Below are 21,532 nucleotides of genomic sequence, written 5' to 3' on the forward strand. Positions count from 1 at the left end.
ATTTGCTTGGGCAAGTGCCCAAAGGCTTTTTTTATTGATGTAATATTCTCTCTTAAAATGTAGCGTAAAATCATCATATGTAAGGATTGAAGTCTGAAGATATGAGCTCATTGATCTCACTGCAACTTTGATCAGTCTGCCATAATTTAGCCATCATTACTTACCAGATAGCTATAAAAATAGCAGTAATACAAAAATTGGTGCATTCAAGTTAAGTTGGAAAGATTCTTTTTTTATGTTAAAAATCTCCACCAAATTCTAACAATAAGTGAGAAACTCTGGATTATCACAGTGAGATATGTAAACGATTGCCTGCCGGGTATTTTGAGTTGGGTGCTGTTTGTTTTTGTATTAGATTTTTTATACTGTTGCACTGAAGTCCACAAGTGAAGAATTTATGTTATTTTTTATTTGATTGTTCAAGCTACCTCACAGAGTGCTCTGTTTGTTAATTCAATTCAATTCATCTTTATTTGTATAGCACTTTTACAATTTAGATTGTGTCAAAGCAGCTTCACATAAAAAATCATAGCAAATTGAAACAGTGTAGTTCAGTATTTAGTGTTTAAGTTCAGCTCAGTTCAGTGTGGTTTATTAGTCACTATTGAGGGCCTAAACACTGAGCAGCAAATCCATCAATGCATCGCTCTACCGATCCCAAACCATGCAAGCTAGTGGCGACAGCGAAGAGGGAAAAAAAATTCACCAGTTGGTGGGTTGACAGAGTTGTCTGTTTCTTCACTCTTCTTTATTGTTTTTTATGTATTATAGAAGTATCGGATAGGGTTTCGATAGCGCTACATACTCAAAATCAAATGACTTGAACTCGGACTCAAGGGCAGAAAAAACTGATCTGGACATTCCTAGTCAATACAGCGTGCATGCATGGTTACCTCGTGAATTTTTATTGGTAACAAAAAGTATTCACATAGCGCCAAAAAATGTAAAGTAGTCAAACTGTTGTCTGAACATTTTGAAGCTAGAAACCTAAACCAAGTTTTTGGTGGAAAAGCTCTTTGATGTCAATAAAATTTCTACATTTGAATTCTGAAAATGAATTATGAGTTGGAAACATTTTAAAATATTTAATTTGTTCAACTAACCCTTTAAGCAAAAAAACAACAACATCATGATCATATTAGCAATGACTTTCCCAAGCATCACTCAATAAAAAAATGTCATAGTTCTAGTCTTTCATACTTTTCCCCCTTTTCATCACCCTTCTATCTTTTTGTCCACCCCTCCCTCACTGTTTCTTGATCCCCACCTCAGATCTTTTCTCATTCTATCTCCTCCTATCCTAAAAGAGGGAGCTTAGAAGCATGCAGAGAGGACTAAGTGAATGCCTCTTTTCCAACAGAAGCAAATCTGATTAGTTTCATTTGAAAGGGCTTTAAAGGGCCTCTGTGGGGCATCGATGGCTTCAGGCACTGCGCTGGACACCACAGCCGGCACACTGGGGTCTTTGGCAGGCACTCCTGAGTTTGAGAAGAACCCAAAAAGGAACGGGATGGGGGTTGGGTTCGGAGGGAAGGCCTTACCGAATTTTGTTGCCTTTGTCCTGGTTGCAGATGGGAAGAAGATCCAACAGAACTTTGTAGAAGTAGCGCAGGGTGAAGTCAATGCCCATTACCGCTACTGTGTAACCAGAGGCCATTTGGGAACTGAGGAAAGAGGAAGATAAGAGTGCTGAACAATATGAAGAACGGGGAGATCTGCAGTATGATGTGCTTTAGATCAGATCACACACTACAGTCACATTTCCTGCTCTTCAGGGAGAACTGATTGGAAAACGTGGAGGGAAAACACACTTTATCTACAGCAGACATTCTGGAACACTACCAGATTCAAACAGCCTCGTTATATCTCTAAACACACAATACTCCACATACATACATACATGCATACATATACACACTCTACCAAGCACAAACAAGACTGTGATAAGGCAGTTGTTTTTCATTTGCATAAGCGACTATTACATACTACATACGTCAAGCTTTTTTTTTTATAGCTATACTGCAAATTTCAAAACTGTTTGAGGTTATAAGTGTGTTTGAACTTTAATAGGACAGTTTGTCATTAATAACATGTTATGAAAAACTAAACTAGGTTTTGATGTTAAAAATGATACTGACTTTGTTCACATAAAATTCCATATGGCTTTAGAAGACTTGTTATATAGTGCATGCATCTTATGTAGGCCCACATGAAATCTGCACGCACAGATATCTGCAGATGCAAATGTGTGTAATCTTATATTTATTCAGTTTTAAAATTAATTTCACTAATATTGTGGTATAATAATAATAATAATAATAATAATAATAATAATAATAATAATAATAATAATAATAAAATAATAATAATACAATGTATTTACAATACCGTTTGTAAAGTAATATTTTCTGTCTTTTAGTAGATAAATTATATGAGAGACTTGCTTTATTTACCAAATAAGTGGATCTAATTGGATTGGCATTTGAAACATTCAGTAAACGTTAAAAAATGTATTATTTTTTTATTTCATATATTAAGTTTTTACTTATGATACTCCTAAAATCATTCCGCATAAATCCGCAGATGGTAAAAAATATCAGCAGATTCTGTCTAGCCCTAGTCAGATTGAGTCACTTTATGCTTAATCGACTGGAAAAAGAGATTTCATATTTTCTATTTATAAAATAATTAAATTATAAAAATTTTATGTGAAATGTTTAATGTGGAATTTTAGTAATTAGTAGTTTATAAAATATAAAACAAATGAACATTTTACCTTTACATGTACCTTATTATGACCAAAACATGTACCTTAGAGAACTGATAATACATTTAAATTGACTTGTTAATTTTTTTCCACAGCTGTATGCCACTTTATGTCCTTTTAGGAGCCTGGCAGCAAGAGCAATAGCAATTTTATTGCACCAAAAAGAAAAGAAAATGAGATCAGGATGTGCATTTATGCTTAAACTACGTCTTTAAGTTTCTATATTTAATTATGAATAATGTTATTTTGAACATTTTATCAACACAGAATAATAATAAATTATACACATGAATAAGCTGTCATGAATCCCAAAATTATCTGTATAAATGAATTGTCTTTGACTTCTTTTACTTAAAGATCGCCAACACAAGAATTAAAGTGCCCTCCAATACCCATATAGGTTAAAGCATACATGTTATTACTGGAATAATTATGACAATTTTAATTTCACTCATTAGAAAGTCTCCCTGTGCACATAATAAAAAATAATTATATATATATTTTATTATTCAGATTTTATTATTTTATTATTCATATTATTATTGTTGATTTTAGATCATTTAGATAATTTTTAAAATTATAAATAAATGAATGAATTTGTATTAATGTTTAAGATATTCCAAGGTCTTCTTGGAATTTTGCTAAGGCCCACTGGTTGGGATCAACAAGATCTCTAAGCATGAAATCTGATTTGTTAAAAACTGACCTAGGGGCGTGGATGGTGTGGCTAATGGTGACTACATAACCTGCCCCACCAACATCCAGGTACGGTCCAGTAAAAGTGATGAGACCAGGATTGGCTACAGCATGTAGGTACCTAAAAACCAAAAGAGTCAATGGTTACACCACATTTTAATCAGATTTGTACAAATAGATCAACATTTAAGACTTTTCCTTTATACATACTTTTTTATACACATTTTTTTTTTATATGAGGGGTAAACAGTTCTATACAAACACAAAATTTCTCCTTGGGAATGTGACAGTTTGCTAAGCTTAGTCACCAGACTGTGGGATCTGCTCACCAGCGTCCCACTAGGACTTTGAAGACGCCCGTCCTGAGACTCAAATCTTACCATTGCCTCCTGGTGGGATCGAAGGCTTTGTCCATGAGTGAACCGGGGTAAATCCGCAGCACCCCATTGGGCGTTGCTATGTAACGCCTCACAATGTAGCAGTTGAGGCTGCTCATCTCCATAAGACTCATCCATTCATCAGTCACGTGGCTGGTGGCCATCACCTCATTCCTCACAGAAGACTGCAAGACCAAAGGACAGCTTGTTGAAGAATTTGCAAATACCGTTGCAGCGCATTTAACAAATAAAAAAGCTGAATTAAAAAGCAGAGTAGCACTGCCAACTATCAACTGCCAATCAGGACTGAGAAAATAACCATGACGGACTGTGAGAGATTGAGCTTTTTTCTGTTTGCTTTCTGAGATGGTCTGTAAGTATGTGTTTGAATGTATCTTCAGGCCGGGGATGGCTAAGTGTTTCTGAGATGGTCTGTAAGTGTGTGTTTGAGTCTACCTTCAGGCTGGGGATGGCTATGTGTTTCTGAGATGGTCTGGAAGTGTGTGTCTGAATGTACCTTCAGGCCGGGGATGGCTATATGTTTTTGAGATGAACAAAAGAAACAAAACTTTTTAAATGCATGTGTATTCACACTAAAACAGAACAATCCGGTCAGATGCGTTTTCCACCACTTCTAGATGTGTCCAAAGGTGGACAAGCACAAAATGTGCTTAGCATTGCCCTCTCGTAATCGGATCAACGAAAACACATCTCAATAGCGGGTCTGAACAGGGCCTTTAAGACGGAAGTGTGTGTTTGTGTGTACCTTCAGGCCGGGGTTGGCTATAAGTCGAGTGTTGTCGCTCAGGTAAGCAGTGTAATGCTCCACCATACGCTTGGTCTCTGGTTGACTCAGGTGCTCATAGGGAGAGGAGAAACTACCAGCGGACAACATCACCGTAGGGCTCTCTGAGGAAGAGGGGGAAAAAAGTAAGAGATCATTAATTCTGTTGTTTATTTACTGCACGTCAGATCTAAACCGAACCATAGTTAAAGGTATATTTCCCCCCCAAAAATAAAATTATGTCATTGTTTAACGTAACTCCACTTGTTTCAAACGTTTATGAGTTTCATTCTTCACTTGAACATGATAGAATATATTTTAAAGTTTGTATCCAGGCATTTAATGACAGCCTTTGACTATCAAAGTATTTTGTCTCTTCTATTAGAAGTCAGTGGTGTTTGGTTACCATTGTTTTTCTGAATATTTTTTTTTCAACAGAAGAAATATACTCACAGTTAGTAAGTGAATTAAATAAAATTAGATCAAATCAAATTGCATAAATATAAAAAGAAATGACCCGTTTATTCATCAAAATGCATTAAAATAATCAAAAGTAACAGTAAACACTTGCTACAGCTACTAAAATTAAAAGAAAAAATATTTTATATTTTGTAATTTAATTATGTTATTCTATTCCATAATGTTAATATTTATTATTTTTGGAAAAAAAAAATGCTCCATTAGTAGCAAGTTCTCAAAAGCAAAAAAAAAACAAACTTACTAACCACAAACTTTTAACAGTAGTATTTATATTTATGTGTATAAAGATCATTATTACCATGGTCTCAAAAGTAAAAAAAAAATGTTTACTGCTGACCTTTATATTATTATTCTTTGGGTTTTGTTGGTAAAATCCTGTTCTTGAGCCAGAATGTGGACTTGATTTTGAAATAAATTTTTTAAACAATTTCTCACTCCATTTACCAAAAAAAAAAAAAACGAATACCTTTGCAAATACCATGTATGAGCATTTATTTATTATAATTAATATAATTAAAAAAAAAAAAAAGATTACAGACTATTATTTGCAATATTAATGTTTTGTCTTTTCTTACCGACTGTAGCGAGCTGTTTAAAGTGAAGGCAGGAGCTGGGCTGCCCCAGCAGATCCAGGCGGTGGTAGAGAAGTTTGCTGCTGGGGGCTGTGTTCAGATTTTTCAGCTGCTTCACCGGGATCTCTGGCTGAACATAAACTATGCAGAGGATAAACGAAGTGTCCTGAACCTGGGAATTAGAGATTCAGTAAAATGAGAATAAATAAAGAACAACTCTTCTCAAAGCAAATGTATGCAATAAACTGAAACAGACAGAGAAGTACAATTAATTTACCCCCAGTCAGCTCTTAACTAGTACTCGTGCCAAAAATAAGGAGTTGCATACCAGTTTCCAAGCATAGCTAACATTGTAGGCATCTCGATTAGGATCACGGAGGCGGTTCATGTGCCAAGACAGAGAAGAGTTGACAGGCACAGCAATGACCTGACTCCCCAGAGGCAGACTAACATGAAAAACACAATATATGAGCTTGGTCGTCAAAAATGATAAGCATTGCCACTGCAAACTAGAGCAAACCCAGCTCAATTTGAATAAAAAAACTTACCTGAGGATGTTCTGACGCACAACAGGAAACCCTGGGATGTTCTCATAGTGGATGATGTCTGTATGAAGAGGCGCTTCAGTCATCAGGTAAGGACGGGTGAGTGATGGATGCATGAGAGTGTAGCCTGAAAGATATTCATAAGGTAATAAAATTATTATACAACCACTATAAATACGGATTGTGTAATATATATGCTAATAAATGCTTTTTTGTGCACCAAATCTATTTAATCACTATTTTAAATTGTCTCTTTGATTCTTAAAATCTCTACTATTTAATAATTTACCTAGAAAAAACAATGTGAACTATTTTTTTTTTTTGGCTGTTTGGCCTTTAAAAGATTTCTAGACCTATAGATTTTTTGCCTAATTCTGAAACAGGGGCTTCATTTGTTGTATTTTCATTATGGTATGTTCACTTTCAAAAAGCAACATGTCAAAACACATCAAAATGAATTTATGCAAGTCATAAATTTCCTCTCATTGGTCAAACTATACAGTACATTTACCCTTATTATGTTTTCTTAATCGTAGCTGTCAACACACACATACATGGTGAGGTGCAGATCAGAGCATTTTTGATTGTATGTGCCTAAACAAATCAAACTAAGGGGAAACAAATGCTTTAAAAAGAGGGTATGCCAATTTTCACAGCTGTAAAAGTGCACATAGCGATTTTAAAATGAAAGCAAACATTCAAAACGTGAATATAATTTAAATAATTATACAATTTAATGTAATTTAATTAAAATAATTGTTATAGTGTAGACTACTGTGTGGTTGTGCATTGTCCAACTAAACATGTTTTATTAGGCCTAATCAAATAAAACTAACCCGTAATTGAAAAACAAATGTGTGGAAGTGACAGACAGTTGCAGTTTAATTTAACGGCAAAGTTCTGCTCAGCATGAAGGTACCAGATGGGCACCAGATCTAGTTATAAACCTTGCTAACTGGAATAAAAATAATTCTGCATATGATATTTCTGGCTACACCACTGGTTCCAGAAAATAAAGCCCCGAATGTAATGTTCCATTGTTGATGTAAACCGCTGTGTGAAATGAGCTTAATGAATCAGGAAACTATTCGCAATAATCCACAAGAACAATCAAAAAGCTATAATGGCTAGGCCACAACTCTGTTTTCAAAAGTCTGTGTTTCAGTCTGTCTATACTGAAACGTAAAACCAGCATTTCCAAATGAAAACTGTGTCTTTAACGTTTTCAAAATGCTATGGTTTCGCAGTCAAAAATTCATGAGTACACTGTAAAACATAATAAGTTAAGGTAACTCAAACCATTTGAGGAAACCGATTGCAACAAACTATTTAAGTTCAAAAACTGTTCCTAATGAGTACTGTGAACTTAATCCATTTGAGTAAATGAAGCAATTTGAGCACAGTAAAACTTAACAAATGAAGAGAACTCAAAACAACAGAGTACTCTAAAACTCAAAAAGTTAAGGCAACTCGAACCGTTTGAGGAAACAGGTTGCAACAAACCATTTGAGTTAATAAAACAAATCTATATGAGTACTGTGAACTTAATCCATTTAAGTTGAAGTAATGATGTATTTAATGAACTCATAAACTTTAACACGGAGTTCAAAACTCTTCAAATGAGAAGAATTAACTTTCAGTAAATTTTGAGTTAACTACACTCATTTCGTTTGATAAAGATGACTGCTGGGTTTTACAGTGTAGTGTGGATGACAGGCATAACACAAAAAAAACTTTAAAAAGTAACTTTAAAAATGCATTATGCCTCATTTAGACTAGAAGCGACTTTGTAGCTGCCTGTTGCTCTGGGTGGCGCCCTGCTTCAAACGTGTACAGGGGTGTGTAGGTATATACAGCAGGGATACATCCGGCTTCAGAGCGAGCTGAGAGAGGATCACTTAAGCTCTACTGGTGTTCCCATGTTCCTATTGGCTATCGCTCAAGTAAGTTGCTCTTTATTTGCATAAAGTTGAAGGATTCTCAACTTTGTCGCTCAACACACCCACCTGGTCGCCAACAGTCGCTGTTACTCTTGTAGATGGAGAATGCTGGAAGTCAATCACTCTCCTATGAAATGAACGGTCGATTGTCGCTTGTAGTGAGAATGAGGCTTTAGTCTAAACAACACCCAAGTATCCTTTTTGGACCATTAGCTCTTTTTGAAACTTGGAGCCAGTTTGCATTAGAAGACTATACCACCTGGACCAATATGGTTTTCGTTATTTTTTGCTTTATCTTATGCTGTTCATGTAATTTAGCTCAGCATTTTACACCATCATTCACCAGCAGCTCTTCCACAGGCTAGACCACGGGGACTCAACACCTTCCTGTGTAACTGGCTTGCTGACAAGGAGACCACAAGTAGTCTGAGTCGGCAGCAACATCTCCAGCACCATCATGATGAACATGAGGACCTCCCAAGGATGTGCGCTAAGCCCCCTTCTCTTCACTGTGCTGACTCACGACTGTACTCCAACATCCAGCACCAACCTTTTCACCAAGATTGCAGACGACACGACTGTGGGTCATGGGTCTCATTAACAATAACGATGAGATAACCTACAGGAGTGAGGTGAGCCGCCTAGCCTCATGGTACAAGGTCAAAAATCTCCACCTGAATGTGGAGAAGAGGAAGGAGATTGTTGTGGAAATGGTGAGCTTCACCAAGTTCTTGGAGGTGCATATCTCTGAAGACCTGTCTACACCGCATCACTGGCGAGAAAAGCCTTACAACGCCTGTACTTCCTCCGCAAACTTTGGAGAGCATGTGCACCACCTTCCATCATGTCCACCTTCTACAGTGGTGCCATGGTGCACAGTCTCCGGGCCAGTACCAGTAGGCTCAAGGACTGTTTCCTCCAACAGGCAGTCATGAGACTCAACTCCCTCCTATCTCTTCTCTGCTCCCACCCCGGCTACTACAAACACAGAGTGAGGACTCCTCTACCCTCCTCTCCTCTACTATTTTTACACATTATATAATTTGATAACGTTTTCAGAACCCGACACAAACATGAAACCTTCAAAAACCGAGAAACTTCCTAGTGAAGAGCATAGCGAGGGAGTGCATTCATGTCTCTTTGCTGAACAGCTGGAGACAGCAGGTGCCAGTTCATTATCTCAGTCATTACAGCAGTCTGTATACTCTTAGGAACAGATAATCACCCTGATTTTATTACCCGAGTAATATAACACACCCTTTTAGCGCAAAGCAGCCATTTCGAGGAGGTTTATCTAATTGCTTTAATATAAATAAAGTGGAGGTTAAGAGCTCTGTAATTCCAGAAACACTCCATCCAACTTGGCGAGGTCTTCAAAAAATGAAAAGATGTTGTTCAGGATGTGGAAGGTGTAATAGAGAATGTCAAAATATGATATCTGTGAACACACATAGCTCTTTTTCAACAACAATGTTTTTAAGTTAAAAAAAATTTATCCATAGAGCTTTGCTGATTCCATCTCCAAGAAAATGTTATGATGTCAGCCATGCAGGCTCAGATCTGGCCAGTGCGGGACAGCTGATTCCCCAAATGGGCTGTTAAAGGTTAATGGCCTTCAGTTTAGTCACTTTAGTCCAGTCACTGAAGGTCAGACGTCCCAATTCAGGATGAAGTTAGAAAGTAAGCAAACAGAGTGGGAGCAATTACACTGTGGAACAAATTTGGCTTCTTAGTGGCTACCACATGGATCTCCACTAAAAACAAACATTAGCCCATGCATATTGCCCACCTTTGTTGTCTATGAGGAATGTATATGAGGCCAGGGAGTCCTGGTAGTAGGTAACGTCCTCCAGTATGTATGCCAGGTTCACATCCACTCCAACCACACCCAGTAACAAGTTACCAAAGTAGCACGGCCGGCTGACGGTCATGATGAAACCTACAAACAGAAAAAAAAAACAGAGAGATTATTTCAATATAGAGCCATATTAACAAGTCAATTAAATAAACAGCGATTGATGTAGAAATATTATCAGAGAAGTAGAAGGAAAATTCAACAGTTACAATTAAATATGGATATTTCAATGTTTTTACTTATTATTATTATTATTAGCAGTAGTAGTAGTAGTAGAGGTAAAAAATAAATAAAATAAAAATATTATACAATAATACTATTAATAATAATAATGATAATGTTAATACCAAAAAAATACTAAGGTATATTCTATTTACTAAAGTTTAAAAATAAACACACATTGATTTTATTTAAATATTTATTTATTACTTTAAATATTTAAAAACTAAAAAAAATAAAATTATTATAACTTTTAAAATAAAAAAATATGAAAGACAAAATCTATCCTGAATTATTCATAACAATTTATTGATCATTATTAAAATTACACTTAAACAATATGTTTTATTCCTTCCTGACAATTTGGATTTGTGTGTGTGAGACACACACACACACACACACACACGCACGCACGCAAGCAAGCAAGCACGCACACACACATGTAAATATATATATATATATATATATATATATATATATATATATATATATATATATATATATATATATATATATATATATAAACGTTTTAAAACAAATTACAACTTTTCTGAATAATGTTTTTATCATCATTTAGAAAATTAGATGGGAGACATTTATATGAAACACTAAAAGGAAAGTCATGGTAAAAAATACTGAGCAAATTTGCATCATTTGGAAACAAGTAGTAAATTCTTCAGAATGACTTCCTGTCTAGCAGCCTCCGCATTTGTGATTTTTGGCGTTCCTATAGTTTAAGTTTACAGTACATAGCTCCATGGAAACTGTCTGGTACAGAGCCATTTCTGCTGAGGTCTTCTGAGTGCATATGGTTTGTCAGAGGGTAATGTTAATGTGCCAGAGCGGAGCTTTTTGCCAAGTTGGAGATCTGAACTTACCGTCTCCCATCTGGTCCGCATAAGGCAAGCTGAAGGTGGCCACGTCGATCATTCGGTTGGGGAGGTTGATGTAGAAGCGGCCCACTGTGGTCTCCAGATTACTGAGCTGGTTCAGAACCATCATACTTCCCTTCACCACAGGCAGTGCAGATCGATCCTGAACGCCGTACTTCAGCGAATTCTGCTCAGCCAGGTCTCGCAAGAATGCCAGCTCCTTCAGTCCAGTCACTCCATCTGAGGACAATGGCACAGAGCAAATGTAATTAAAACTGATATTTGTACCCAATATCTACATGTTTTTGTCTGCTGTGTACTCAAACGACAACTAAATGCCCATCCCTACCAAGATCACACTGTGAATGTAATGTAGTTTTTATTTTAAGCCATGTCAGCAACCAAGGCTATTTTCATGGCAAGAACACTTCAACAATAAATATACTATTTAAAACACAAACAACAGAATGCATACATTAAACAATATTTTTAGCGTTCCAAAGAATCCAAAAAAATTTGGTTCCACTTTGTTAAAAATGTCCTTAAGAGAATTCATTTCATAAAAAAAGTCTTCTTGACAGTCCAGTAGAATTAGCCTTACAGTAAGGGGAGTTGTCCTGAACCCCTGTGAACAACACCAGAACCTCCACTCTCCTGCACTTCAAGACAACCCAAAACAATAGCAATTCTGAATGTGCCTCATGCAGGCTTGACAAACACACCCTTTCATCTCTCTGACACTTTTACTGACACTTGCACCAGTTTTGCACATTTGCCCCAAAGATTCTTACAGTTACTTGATATAAAAAAACTATTAATTGTGCTTAACACAGGTGAGAAAGTTTGACAAGCCAGCTGTAGAAACACTCTTTTCCTCCCAAAAAATACTCCACCTTCCTAAGTCTAGCGCTTACAGTAGTTCTCTGAGCACAAACAGCTTCTTATTATACAGTTCCACATAATTAGCACCTTTTGTGTTTATTGCCTCTTCTTGTTGTATCATTGAATTCCCCTTCAATTGTGAGTTGCTTCAATTGTAAACGTCTGCTAAAGGATTAAATGTAAATGTACTTGCTGGGTTTTGGAATAAAAGCTTGTGTGACTCTGGACCAGAAAACCAGTCACACCAGTCCACATTTTTCTTAAAATTAAGATTTTTACTTCACCTGAAAGCAAAATAAATATGTTGTACATAGATGTATGGTTTGTTAGAATAAGACAACATTTAGCTTAATATAATTATTTGAAAATTTGAGTCAGAAGGATTTATAAAATCTAAATATTGACAAATAAAGATGAAAGTTAGCAATGCATATCAATAATCAAATTTTGTTTTATTAAATTGAGAGTAGGAAATTTATAAAATATCTTCATGGAACATGATCTTTACTTAATATCCATACTGATTCTTGGCATAAAAACTGTAATTTTGATCCATTCAATGTATTTTTGTCTATTACCATGCTATATAAGACATGGTTTTATAGTCCATTGTCATATACTAGAGATGCAACAATATAAAGAGTGACCAAAATTATTAAGATTATCAATATTATAAGGATTTTGTTCAGAATTTGCTGAAAATATTTAGAAACAAACTTATTTTTTCTATTTTACCAAGTATCTGAATATCTAAAAATGAACAAACAGCAAACAGAAAAACAACAAATAACTTCAACAGCAGCACATAATAGCAGAAAAATTGCCAATGTTTTTTGTATCACTGTAGACAATGCTCTCACTTTATTGAAACGCAACATGCCTGTCTTTTAAATGATATTGAATGTACTGAAATTAAAATTAGAGGACTTCAATATTAAGATAATAAACAGTTAAGATTTTTAAATATTCTTAAATACTGTGTGATAAACAGACAAAAAACTAACTAAAATGTCACCTTTACTTCTTTGAAGATTTACTTTATTATGATTAAAATACTGTGCAACTTGCGTCTCGTGTGCAAGATATACAGTGCTCATAAATAAGTACACCCCTCATAAATGTCTCTTTTTAATTCATATTTTTATATTAACGGTCCAAAAAAAAATACACCAAAATTTATACGTTACAGAAAAATATTAAATACAAATTTAAAAAACAGAAAAAAAAAATCAAGAGAGAGGGGAAAAAAGAAAAATTTAGTCGAAATATTGTAGGTTGTAATTATTACCAATATTCTACAATATTTCTTTCATTTCTTCTAAATACTGTATGTTTGGTAACTAAAATTTTATTTTAATAAATATATCTGTTTTGTAAAAATATTCATTTTTAATAAGGGATGTACTCAATTATGCTGAGCATTGTATCTCAATTTGTTTTAAATCACAATAATTATACAAATGATAATTACACTTTCAAACAGGAAAACCAACCATCAGAAATGTTATCCGTGGTTTTTCATGAAGCTGGCAATGCTTCCATCCCAAGCTAATATAAACCTCAATCTGCCTGTTATCAACATTATGACAGATTTCACAAATAGTGTTTTTATGTAAAGATTTTGCTTCTCTGGCCCATTTTTATCGAGCGGAGCAGTAAAAGAAAGGCATTCATATCCCACAAGGATTACTTTACCACAGGGCTCAAAAAGAAAATTCACACAATCTATTTTCATGATGAAATGGTAGTTTTGGACCTCTAACAGTAAAAATGGATGTTTGCGCAAGACAGTCTTTCACCTTTGGAAGAACATTTGATTCTGCTCAACTGTTATTGGACTGAACATGAGTTTCAACACTTTTGCCTGTTAATCTGACAGGTTTTAATATGCGAATATAATACAACATGTCATAAATGAACCAGTCTTCAAATAAACAAAGAAATACGAGTAATGTTCAGTGTGTGTGTGTGTGTGTGTGTGTGTGTGTGTGTGTGTGTGTGTGTGTGTGTGTGTGTGTGTGTGTGTGCCCTTCAAAGTCTCACAATACCATGTCAAAGTAGCGAAACCCTCTTCTGCACTGCCAAGCTTATCAATCTGAATCATATCTGAGTCATCTAATGCAGGAAAAAAGGCCTTTCTCACTCTTTCATGTCACTGAGTGGCCCTTTGATGCATTGTCACATTTCTCTTTCTTCTTTTCCATGATCTCCATTTTAATTTTCATGATGTCGAACTAATGTATGCTAATGGCAGGCTAATACATGCGGGGAGAGGAACAGCTGAGGAGAACAATATAATGGAGAGGTTTCTTACGGTGGGCATGGAAAACATGGGCAAACAAAGAGCAGAAGAAAGATAAAATAGCGGAGTGTGTTTTTTCTGAACCTGCACACAGGTGTTCGGCATGACATAAAGAGGCAATAAAAGGCGGTTTCTCACCGTTCATGAGAGCGTAGGTGAGGATCATGACGGAGTTGTTGAGGTGCCGGTTCTCCTCTTTCACTGCGCTCAGAGTTGCTCTCTTTTCATGCTCAGATGAGTCTCGGGAGGTGATGCCCGACGACAGGTAGATTATCATCATGTCAGTGTCTGTGATGGGGAGATTGATTAATCGTCAGATATATAGATTGTGATGAGCAACCTAAAAGCTTCAGACCAGGGCTGCTCAATCCTGTTCCTGGAGATCTACCTTACTGCAAAACACAGCTCTCACCCTGTTCAAACACACCTGAACCAATTAATTAGGACCTGAACAGCACTTGATAATTACAGGCAGGTGTGTTGGAAATGGGTTGCAACTGAAATCTGCAGGAAGGTAGATCTCCAGGAACAGGGTTGAGCACCCCTGCTTTAGACCACACACACGTTGTGGAATCAGTTCATTTAACAACAAATTATATTTAAGTCTTAAAACCTTCTGCACAGTGTGATATTTATCACTTATCAACAGCATTTGACATGTTTGTTAACATTCATAACCATGCAATTTCACTGGGGTTGAGCAAAGGGGATGTGCAAAACCACTCCCTGACATTAGATTTTTGAAAAACAGAAATATCGTAAGGTGTACAAGGTAATGCTGCGCAACTTTACGATTCTGACACGGAAGTTGTAGACACCCTCTTTTTTATGTGCATTTACAGCACAAAAATGTCGGTTATACATTGATGAAATCACATGTGGTAATAGTCTCTGCTAGTGCAAGTCTTAAAGTGTACATATTTAATGAATTTACATAAAGTCAAACCCAAAGTTATTCATACCTCAGGCAAAAAGGTTTTGTTCAAATATAAATAAAAGCTGTGAGAACATTTTTTCTCCCCACAATGGTTTTGAGTATCGTCTTATCTTTTGGAGGAAGTCTGTGTCATAAGAGGTCAAAAAAGCTTGCTGGTTGAATAAAAGTACATTTTTTTGCCAGTTTTTTGCTTAAAATCAAGATCACAATTTTCTCATGATTGTGTAGATGTAAAATAAAGGTTAATATGAGTAAGCAAACATTGTTGTTAATTCTCAAACATATGGTAAAACAATAATAATATTAAACATACAGTATATGTAGGTCTAATGTCGGTTAAAATGTTAAATTTTGTATAAACTTGGAATGGTGAACTTAAACAGACTTGAAATATGTCCTGGTTGTTTATTCACAGTAAAGTGATGCATCACAATACAACTATTCAATAATATACAACTATTCTACAGTTGAATTATTATGTTTGAGAAAAATGCTTGTCATTTGTCACTGAGAACATTATAAGACCATTTTTATTTACTGGTAAAATGAAACATTTGTCATTATCAAATTCCTTATTGCATTATATTCAACATTATATAGGTTATATAGGTATATATATATATATATATATATATATATATATATATATATATATATATATATATAGGTATATATATATATATATATATATATATATATATATATATATATATATATATATATACATACAGTATATATAAACATGTATTTTATTTGCACAACAATTTGTGTTCGCTATGAAAGAAACAAAACAATCAAATGCTTGTCGTAATCATAACTCTAAAGTGCAATATGATCATTTAAATGATGTGTGCACTTTCGGTTTCACTTTTTCACTGTGTGGCTCATGGCTGCTGTCAATTTGAGAAAATAAACATACATGCAAATCACACTTTCTGCACGGCTTCTGAGAGACAATCACTCTGTGCAACAAACTGAACGTTATTTGCAATATTATTACCTGTTATTCACAGCCTATGCAAGTTCTATTCACTAAAGTAGAATACATTGGTGAGCATGCGCGTGTCTTCTCGGTAGCAAATATTATCACATTAAGATAGTAATGACATTTTGGGTGAATTACACCTTATAAATACAGTATGTGACACTTTCAACACTATTTCGAGGTGTCCATGTTATATAATACTAAACGTGAAGACTTGTGCGACCACCTTTATACTTCTCTCCTGACTTTGAAAATATAATTAGCTGAATTGTAGAAAAGCTGAATTACGATCTTGTGTAGGGACGAATTGATATTGTGAACTTTTTTCGATTTATAAACATACATACACCGTGTATAAAAAAAACTTGTACATGTTGTAAATAGTGTATTTAATGGTGGCCAAGAGAGCTTAATGCGCTGTAATTTTAAGAAAGTACATGCAATTACAAAAAACACCAGCAAATAAAGAAATGATCTTCATCAATTTGACAGCACACGTGTTTCACTAACAACACAACAACTGAAGAAACTCACTGCAAATTGGTCAAATATTTTTAGAAGACCCAAAAACATGATGGACCCTGCTGAGATATGGATGTGTTATCATGCTGACTGTTGCTCAGTGAAGTGATTGGAGATTCTTTGAAAGGTGAGCTGTTTTCGTTTATTTTAATATCCTGATTACACCATATACTAAACCCATAATAACACATATCTTTGATAATAGCAATTCCTTATCTCAGCAGGAACCGTCATGTTTTTGGGTCCTCTAGAAACATTTCTGTTTTGTTATGTGGATATTTGCAAGTGTTGTGACCAATTTGCAGCACGTTCATTCAGTTGTTTGATGAACATCGAAATTAATAAAGATGTTTCTTTATTTGCTGGCCTTTTTTTAGTAATTGCATGTGCTTTCTTAAATTGCAGTGCGTTAAGCTCTCTCGGCCACCATAGTATTTATTTAATAATACATAAATACTATTTTGAAGAATGATTCTCACCACAAACTAATGAAGTTGAGAATGGCAAAAATAAACTGAATTTAAAATAAAACAAATAGTAAAACCTCACTTTTTTGTAACAGAAGTTGAACCTTGTGAAAATAAATTAAACAGTTCATTCTAATTTTGCAAAGTAGTGTGATTCCATTGTGTTTACATAAACAATATTTTATTAGTCATATATATTAAGAATAATAATACTAGTCATATATTTAAAAAAATAAAAGTGCTGTCAACGATTAAAAAAATGTATAACACAAACTGATTAATCACAAATGAACCATATGCAGAGCGGGTACATACATTTTAAGTTGTTATTTCCCCACCCCAAAACTAATTAATGAAATTAACAAGTTAAATTGACGACCTACAACAAGTTAAATTTTACATATAAATACATTTTTTAAAAAAACTTTGTTTTTAGTGCTAAAACTCTTACTAGTCAGCTGTCTGGTGACGTTGCTTGTGTTCCTCAACAACTGAAAGGCCTTCTGGAAGCCCACTGCATGCTGGGTAGAGCTGTCAGAAGCTTTAATGTTGCTGATGAAGGTGCTCATCTTCCTCTTAGTCTCGCTGGTAGCAGGTGAGAGGAAGCTCTTATAGCACTGATCCAGAGAGCAGGAGCGAACAGTATCTGCTATCGTCAACACTGAGATCTGAGAGAGACAAAGAAACTTCAGTCTAAAAACAGCAACTGCGATCAATGAAGAGTGTGCAACCATGTCACTTTCTTTTTGCCCCATTGAACACAATATATTGATTAAAAAAAAACAAACAAAAAAAACATTTATAATATTTTGGAACAGTAAACATGCTGAATAATTAAAATAAATCATTGACTTCTGCTCTCTTCATTAGTTTCAAGAAGCCAGATTTCAAATGATGTCACTTCCTTACTTTATCATGTTCGTCGATGGAGTTGAGGATGACCAGAGCAGCATCTCGAGCAATCTGGAGCTGGGTTTCGGTGACAGATGCACCATGGTCTATAATCACCACGATATGCTTGGATTGTGGCCTTACTGCCGCGACATACACAGGCCTGCAAACACAAAGAGAAACAGATTTTTCAGAATGACTTTTCCTGGACTTTCTTGCCAAGAGTAGTTTGGCGTGATTCCCAATCTCTTCACTACACTGTTTGTGCAAGAGATCCTGCACTCTATTGTGTTGTTTTTGGAAACCCTTTTTCAACTCCAACGCTATGAAAACCTGAAAGTGCAGTTTGCAAAACGAAAGCCATATTGCCTAAATCTCACATACATCCTGTGAGATGTTAATTTTTCTTTTGGTGCAATCTCTAGCAGTAGGAGGAGAGAGGTTGTGGGAATGGCAGCAGAAATGAGTCCATCTTTCAGCACAGACACGCAGTGCCCACAACACTGGGTGGCAGATTCCAATGGGGTTTAGTAGGGCCGACCCTGCATTCCAGTGAAGGGCACGGGGCCTATTGTAACTACATAAAACCAAGCTAAAAGGCCTCCCTAGAATGTAATTTACGCCCTGCCACACAAGACGGCAATCCCAGAGGAGCACATGACAGTGTGAGGGTGGTTAACTTACTTTTTTTTTTGTGATTGAGAGAAAAGTTAATCTTCTCATTGGTCTCATAGCTAATCTTCTCATAGATAAAAGTTGAGGACAGAACTTAAACTGCTTGATTTATATGGATTTAATCTTTGATTAATTTATGAAAAAAACTGTCAAGAGTTTGTGTGAACAGACTTTCATTTAAGTAACATGCATCTTTCAGATATGATTAAAACAATTCTTTATAAACTTGGTTTAATGGATATGAAATAAGAGGAGGGTAAAAATATATAACACAAGTATCAGTTTGTAGGGATAAAAACTTATACAAGCATTTTTAAAAACTTTTAAAAAGTGGACTAATATAGAATAATATCCAGTTAAACAGAATATAATGGATTAAATCCTAGTACGTTATTACCAAATACTGCTAACTTAAGACCTAAAAGAAATGTATGATGCCCAATATTTTGGTAGCCATATCAGTATTAGCCTATATAAAGTTTTTGTTTAATGTTGTTGTTATTATTACCCCAATAAATGATGGATTTTTATTTTTCCTTTATATCAGTAATCGGTTTCCAAATATAAAGAGTTATGTTATGGTTATTTCCCAAAATTTCTGAACAGGTGCATTCCTAAAACAATGTAAACATCCTAAATGAATTATTTTATGCGCAAAACTGAAATATCACATAAAAGACGTAGGAATGAAGCAACGCTTCCATCCAATGAGTCAAAGCGAACAAAATTGTCACTTCCTAATTAACGGGTGCCAAATATCAACAGTAAAAATGGAATTTGCTGCGGTAGGAGAAGCTGCATGAATCTTTTCTTCATTAAATAAATGACTTGTGCCTCAGAAGGCAGTGAACGCACGGTAGCGTTTGAAGTCGTGATACGTGGGGCACAGACAATCTTGATTCTGGAGGTAATTAATAATATAATAACACTGATACTGAAACAGTTAAGGCATCTTAGAATGACCAAAACCACATTTCAAAAGTTTTACAATGTGTCGGCCTGCTGGTTTGTCCATTCACACACATTTTTATCATCACATGATCTCGTATAACAAAACCACATGACTTTTTTAATGCACATACTGGAATTTGTTTGGTAAAAAGTGTTTTCATCGTAAATTGTATCTTACTCAGTTATATATGTTGCAAATGTTTTTTATGCCCATTTTCAAAATTTATGTGTGTCTTGACATTTCCATCAACAGTATTTTATGCACATCTCAAAAATGCGCGTAAAAATAAGTGGATATAAACGTAGCTAGTGACAACCACAGTGCATCTTTAGTTTCACTATCTTGTTGTCATCAGAGGAAAATTAAAAAGCTGTCTTATTGTGTTTGTGTGTGTTGGTGTGCAAGGTAAAGCTCTTTGTACCTGCTCCTGTGCTCAAAAGTGCCCTTGCAGTGGAACTTGTGAGCAGGAAACAGAGTGAAAATGCCCTCCTCTGAGCTGAAGTACTGCCACTTGATCCCTGGATTGGACTTCAGGTTGTCTGCCAGCACTAGAGAAAATGAGAAAGCAAGAACTCTTTGAAAAGTTTGAAAGTCTTTTGTTTCATTCAGGGGTCTTGCTGGAAAAAAAGCATATAAAAAAATGAAAAGAGTAAATAATAATGAAATATATAAAATATATATATATATATATATATATATATATATATATATATATATATATATATATATATATATATATATATATATATATATATATATATATATATATATATATAATCTATATATATATATATATATATATATATATATAATCTATATATATATATATATATAATCTATATATATAATCTATATATATATATATATATATATATATATATATATATATATATATATATATATATATATATATATATATATATATATATAATAAAAAAAATATATATATAATAAAATATAATTAATCCTGCAAAAACAATCCCCCATAACCAATTTAATGAGCCTGGATCTATATGAATTGTCTGTGCACTTGAAGCAGGCAGCTGTAGGCTTGGTGTCAGCTGAACAGGCCCCAGCTGTGTGAAGGCCGGAGCCCAGACAGGCTGATCCTTTCCAAACACTCGAGCAGCACAGTGATCCCTACTCTGAAGCCATCAATTCAAGCGTTTATTTACTTAACAGGAGCCGGGAAGTGAAGAAAAGTGGGGGAAAGAACAAGAAAAGATGGAGAAATACAACTGAAGGAATAGTAGTTTAGGCATTTAAGAGGAGATATGTTTGATATTATGTAAGATCCAAGATTGTTTGGATATTTAATCTCAAAAATTTTAAATAAAATTGATTTTCACTTGCATATGGAGGGTTAATGATGGCTAAAATTTCACAATAAGTTGAGAAACAAGAACAGTCACATCTAATATAATATAATATAATATAATATAATATAATATAATATAATATAATATAACATAACATAACATAACATAATATAATATAATATAATATAATATAATATAATATAATATAATATAATATAATATAATATAACATAATATAATAGGCAATAAAATTGCGGTAGAAATCTGCAGAGGAAGAAAAATGGATTTTAAGCACGAACACGCATCCCAACCACAAACTAGCCATCAATCTGCAGCCAATGTATAAACAGGAACTTTGCAGCATGTCGACAGCTTTGGAAATCATCCACTATTTAGAGAAGCGGTCATGATGTGAAATCCCATCATTTATACTCTCCCATTATTGCCCCATCGGTGTTTTGGAAAGTAACAGTTACTTTAAAAAATCAGTTAC

The 21,532-nt window shown here is 34.7% G+C and overlaps 1 protein-coding gene across 2 annotated transcripts in view; it reads right to left on the reverse strand.

Moving 5' to 3' along the window:
* Nucleotides 1–21,532, reverse strand: part of cachd1 (cache domain containing 1) — a 152,444-nt gene that overhangs the window by 30,147 nt on the left and 100,765 nt on the right. For both annotated transcript variants that reach the window (XM_087257443.1, XM_087257444.1), the window contains exons 5-17: nucleotides 20,142–20,268; nucleotides 18,112–18,256; nucleotides 17,654–17,870; nucleotides 14,430–14,579; nucleotides 11,114–11,347; nucleotides 9,951–10,100; nucleotides 6,225–6,348; nucleotides 6,005–6,122; nucleotides 5,680–5,848; nucleotides 4,607–4,749; nucleotides 3,844–4,025; nucleotides 3,474–3,584; nucleotides 1,542–1,664 (exon numbers count right to left, since the gene is read on the reverse strand). In XM_087257443.1, the coding sequence (XP_087113569.1) occupies nucleotides 1,542–1,664; nucleotides 3,474–3,584; nucleotides 3,844–4,025; nucleotides 4,607–4,749; nucleotides 5,680–5,848; nucleotides 6,005–6,122; nucleotides 6,225–6,348; nucleotides 9,951–10,100; nucleotides 11,114–11,347; nucleotides 14,430–14,579; nucleotides 17,654–17,870; nucleotides 18,112–18,256; nucleotides 20,142–20,268 (1,993 nt within the window). The remainder of the gene's footprint in view (nucleotides 1–1,541; nucleotides 1,665–3,473; nucleotides 3,585–3,843; nucleotides 4,026–4,606; nucleotides 4,750–5,679; nucleotides 5,849–6,004; nucleotides 6,123–6,224; nucleotides 6,349–9,950; nucleotides 10,101–11,113; nucleotides 11,348–14,429; nucleotides 14,580–17,653; nucleotides 17,871–18,111; nucleotides 18,257–20,141; nucleotides 20,269–21,532) is intronic.

Source organism: Danio rerio, chromosome 6, assembly GCF_052040795.2.
Source record: "Danio rerio strain M-AB ecotype USA chromosome 6, GRCz13ab, whole genome shotgun sequence".
Lineage (NCBI taxonomy): Eukaryota > Metazoa > Chordata > Actinopteri > Cypriniformes > Danionidae > Danio > Danio rerio.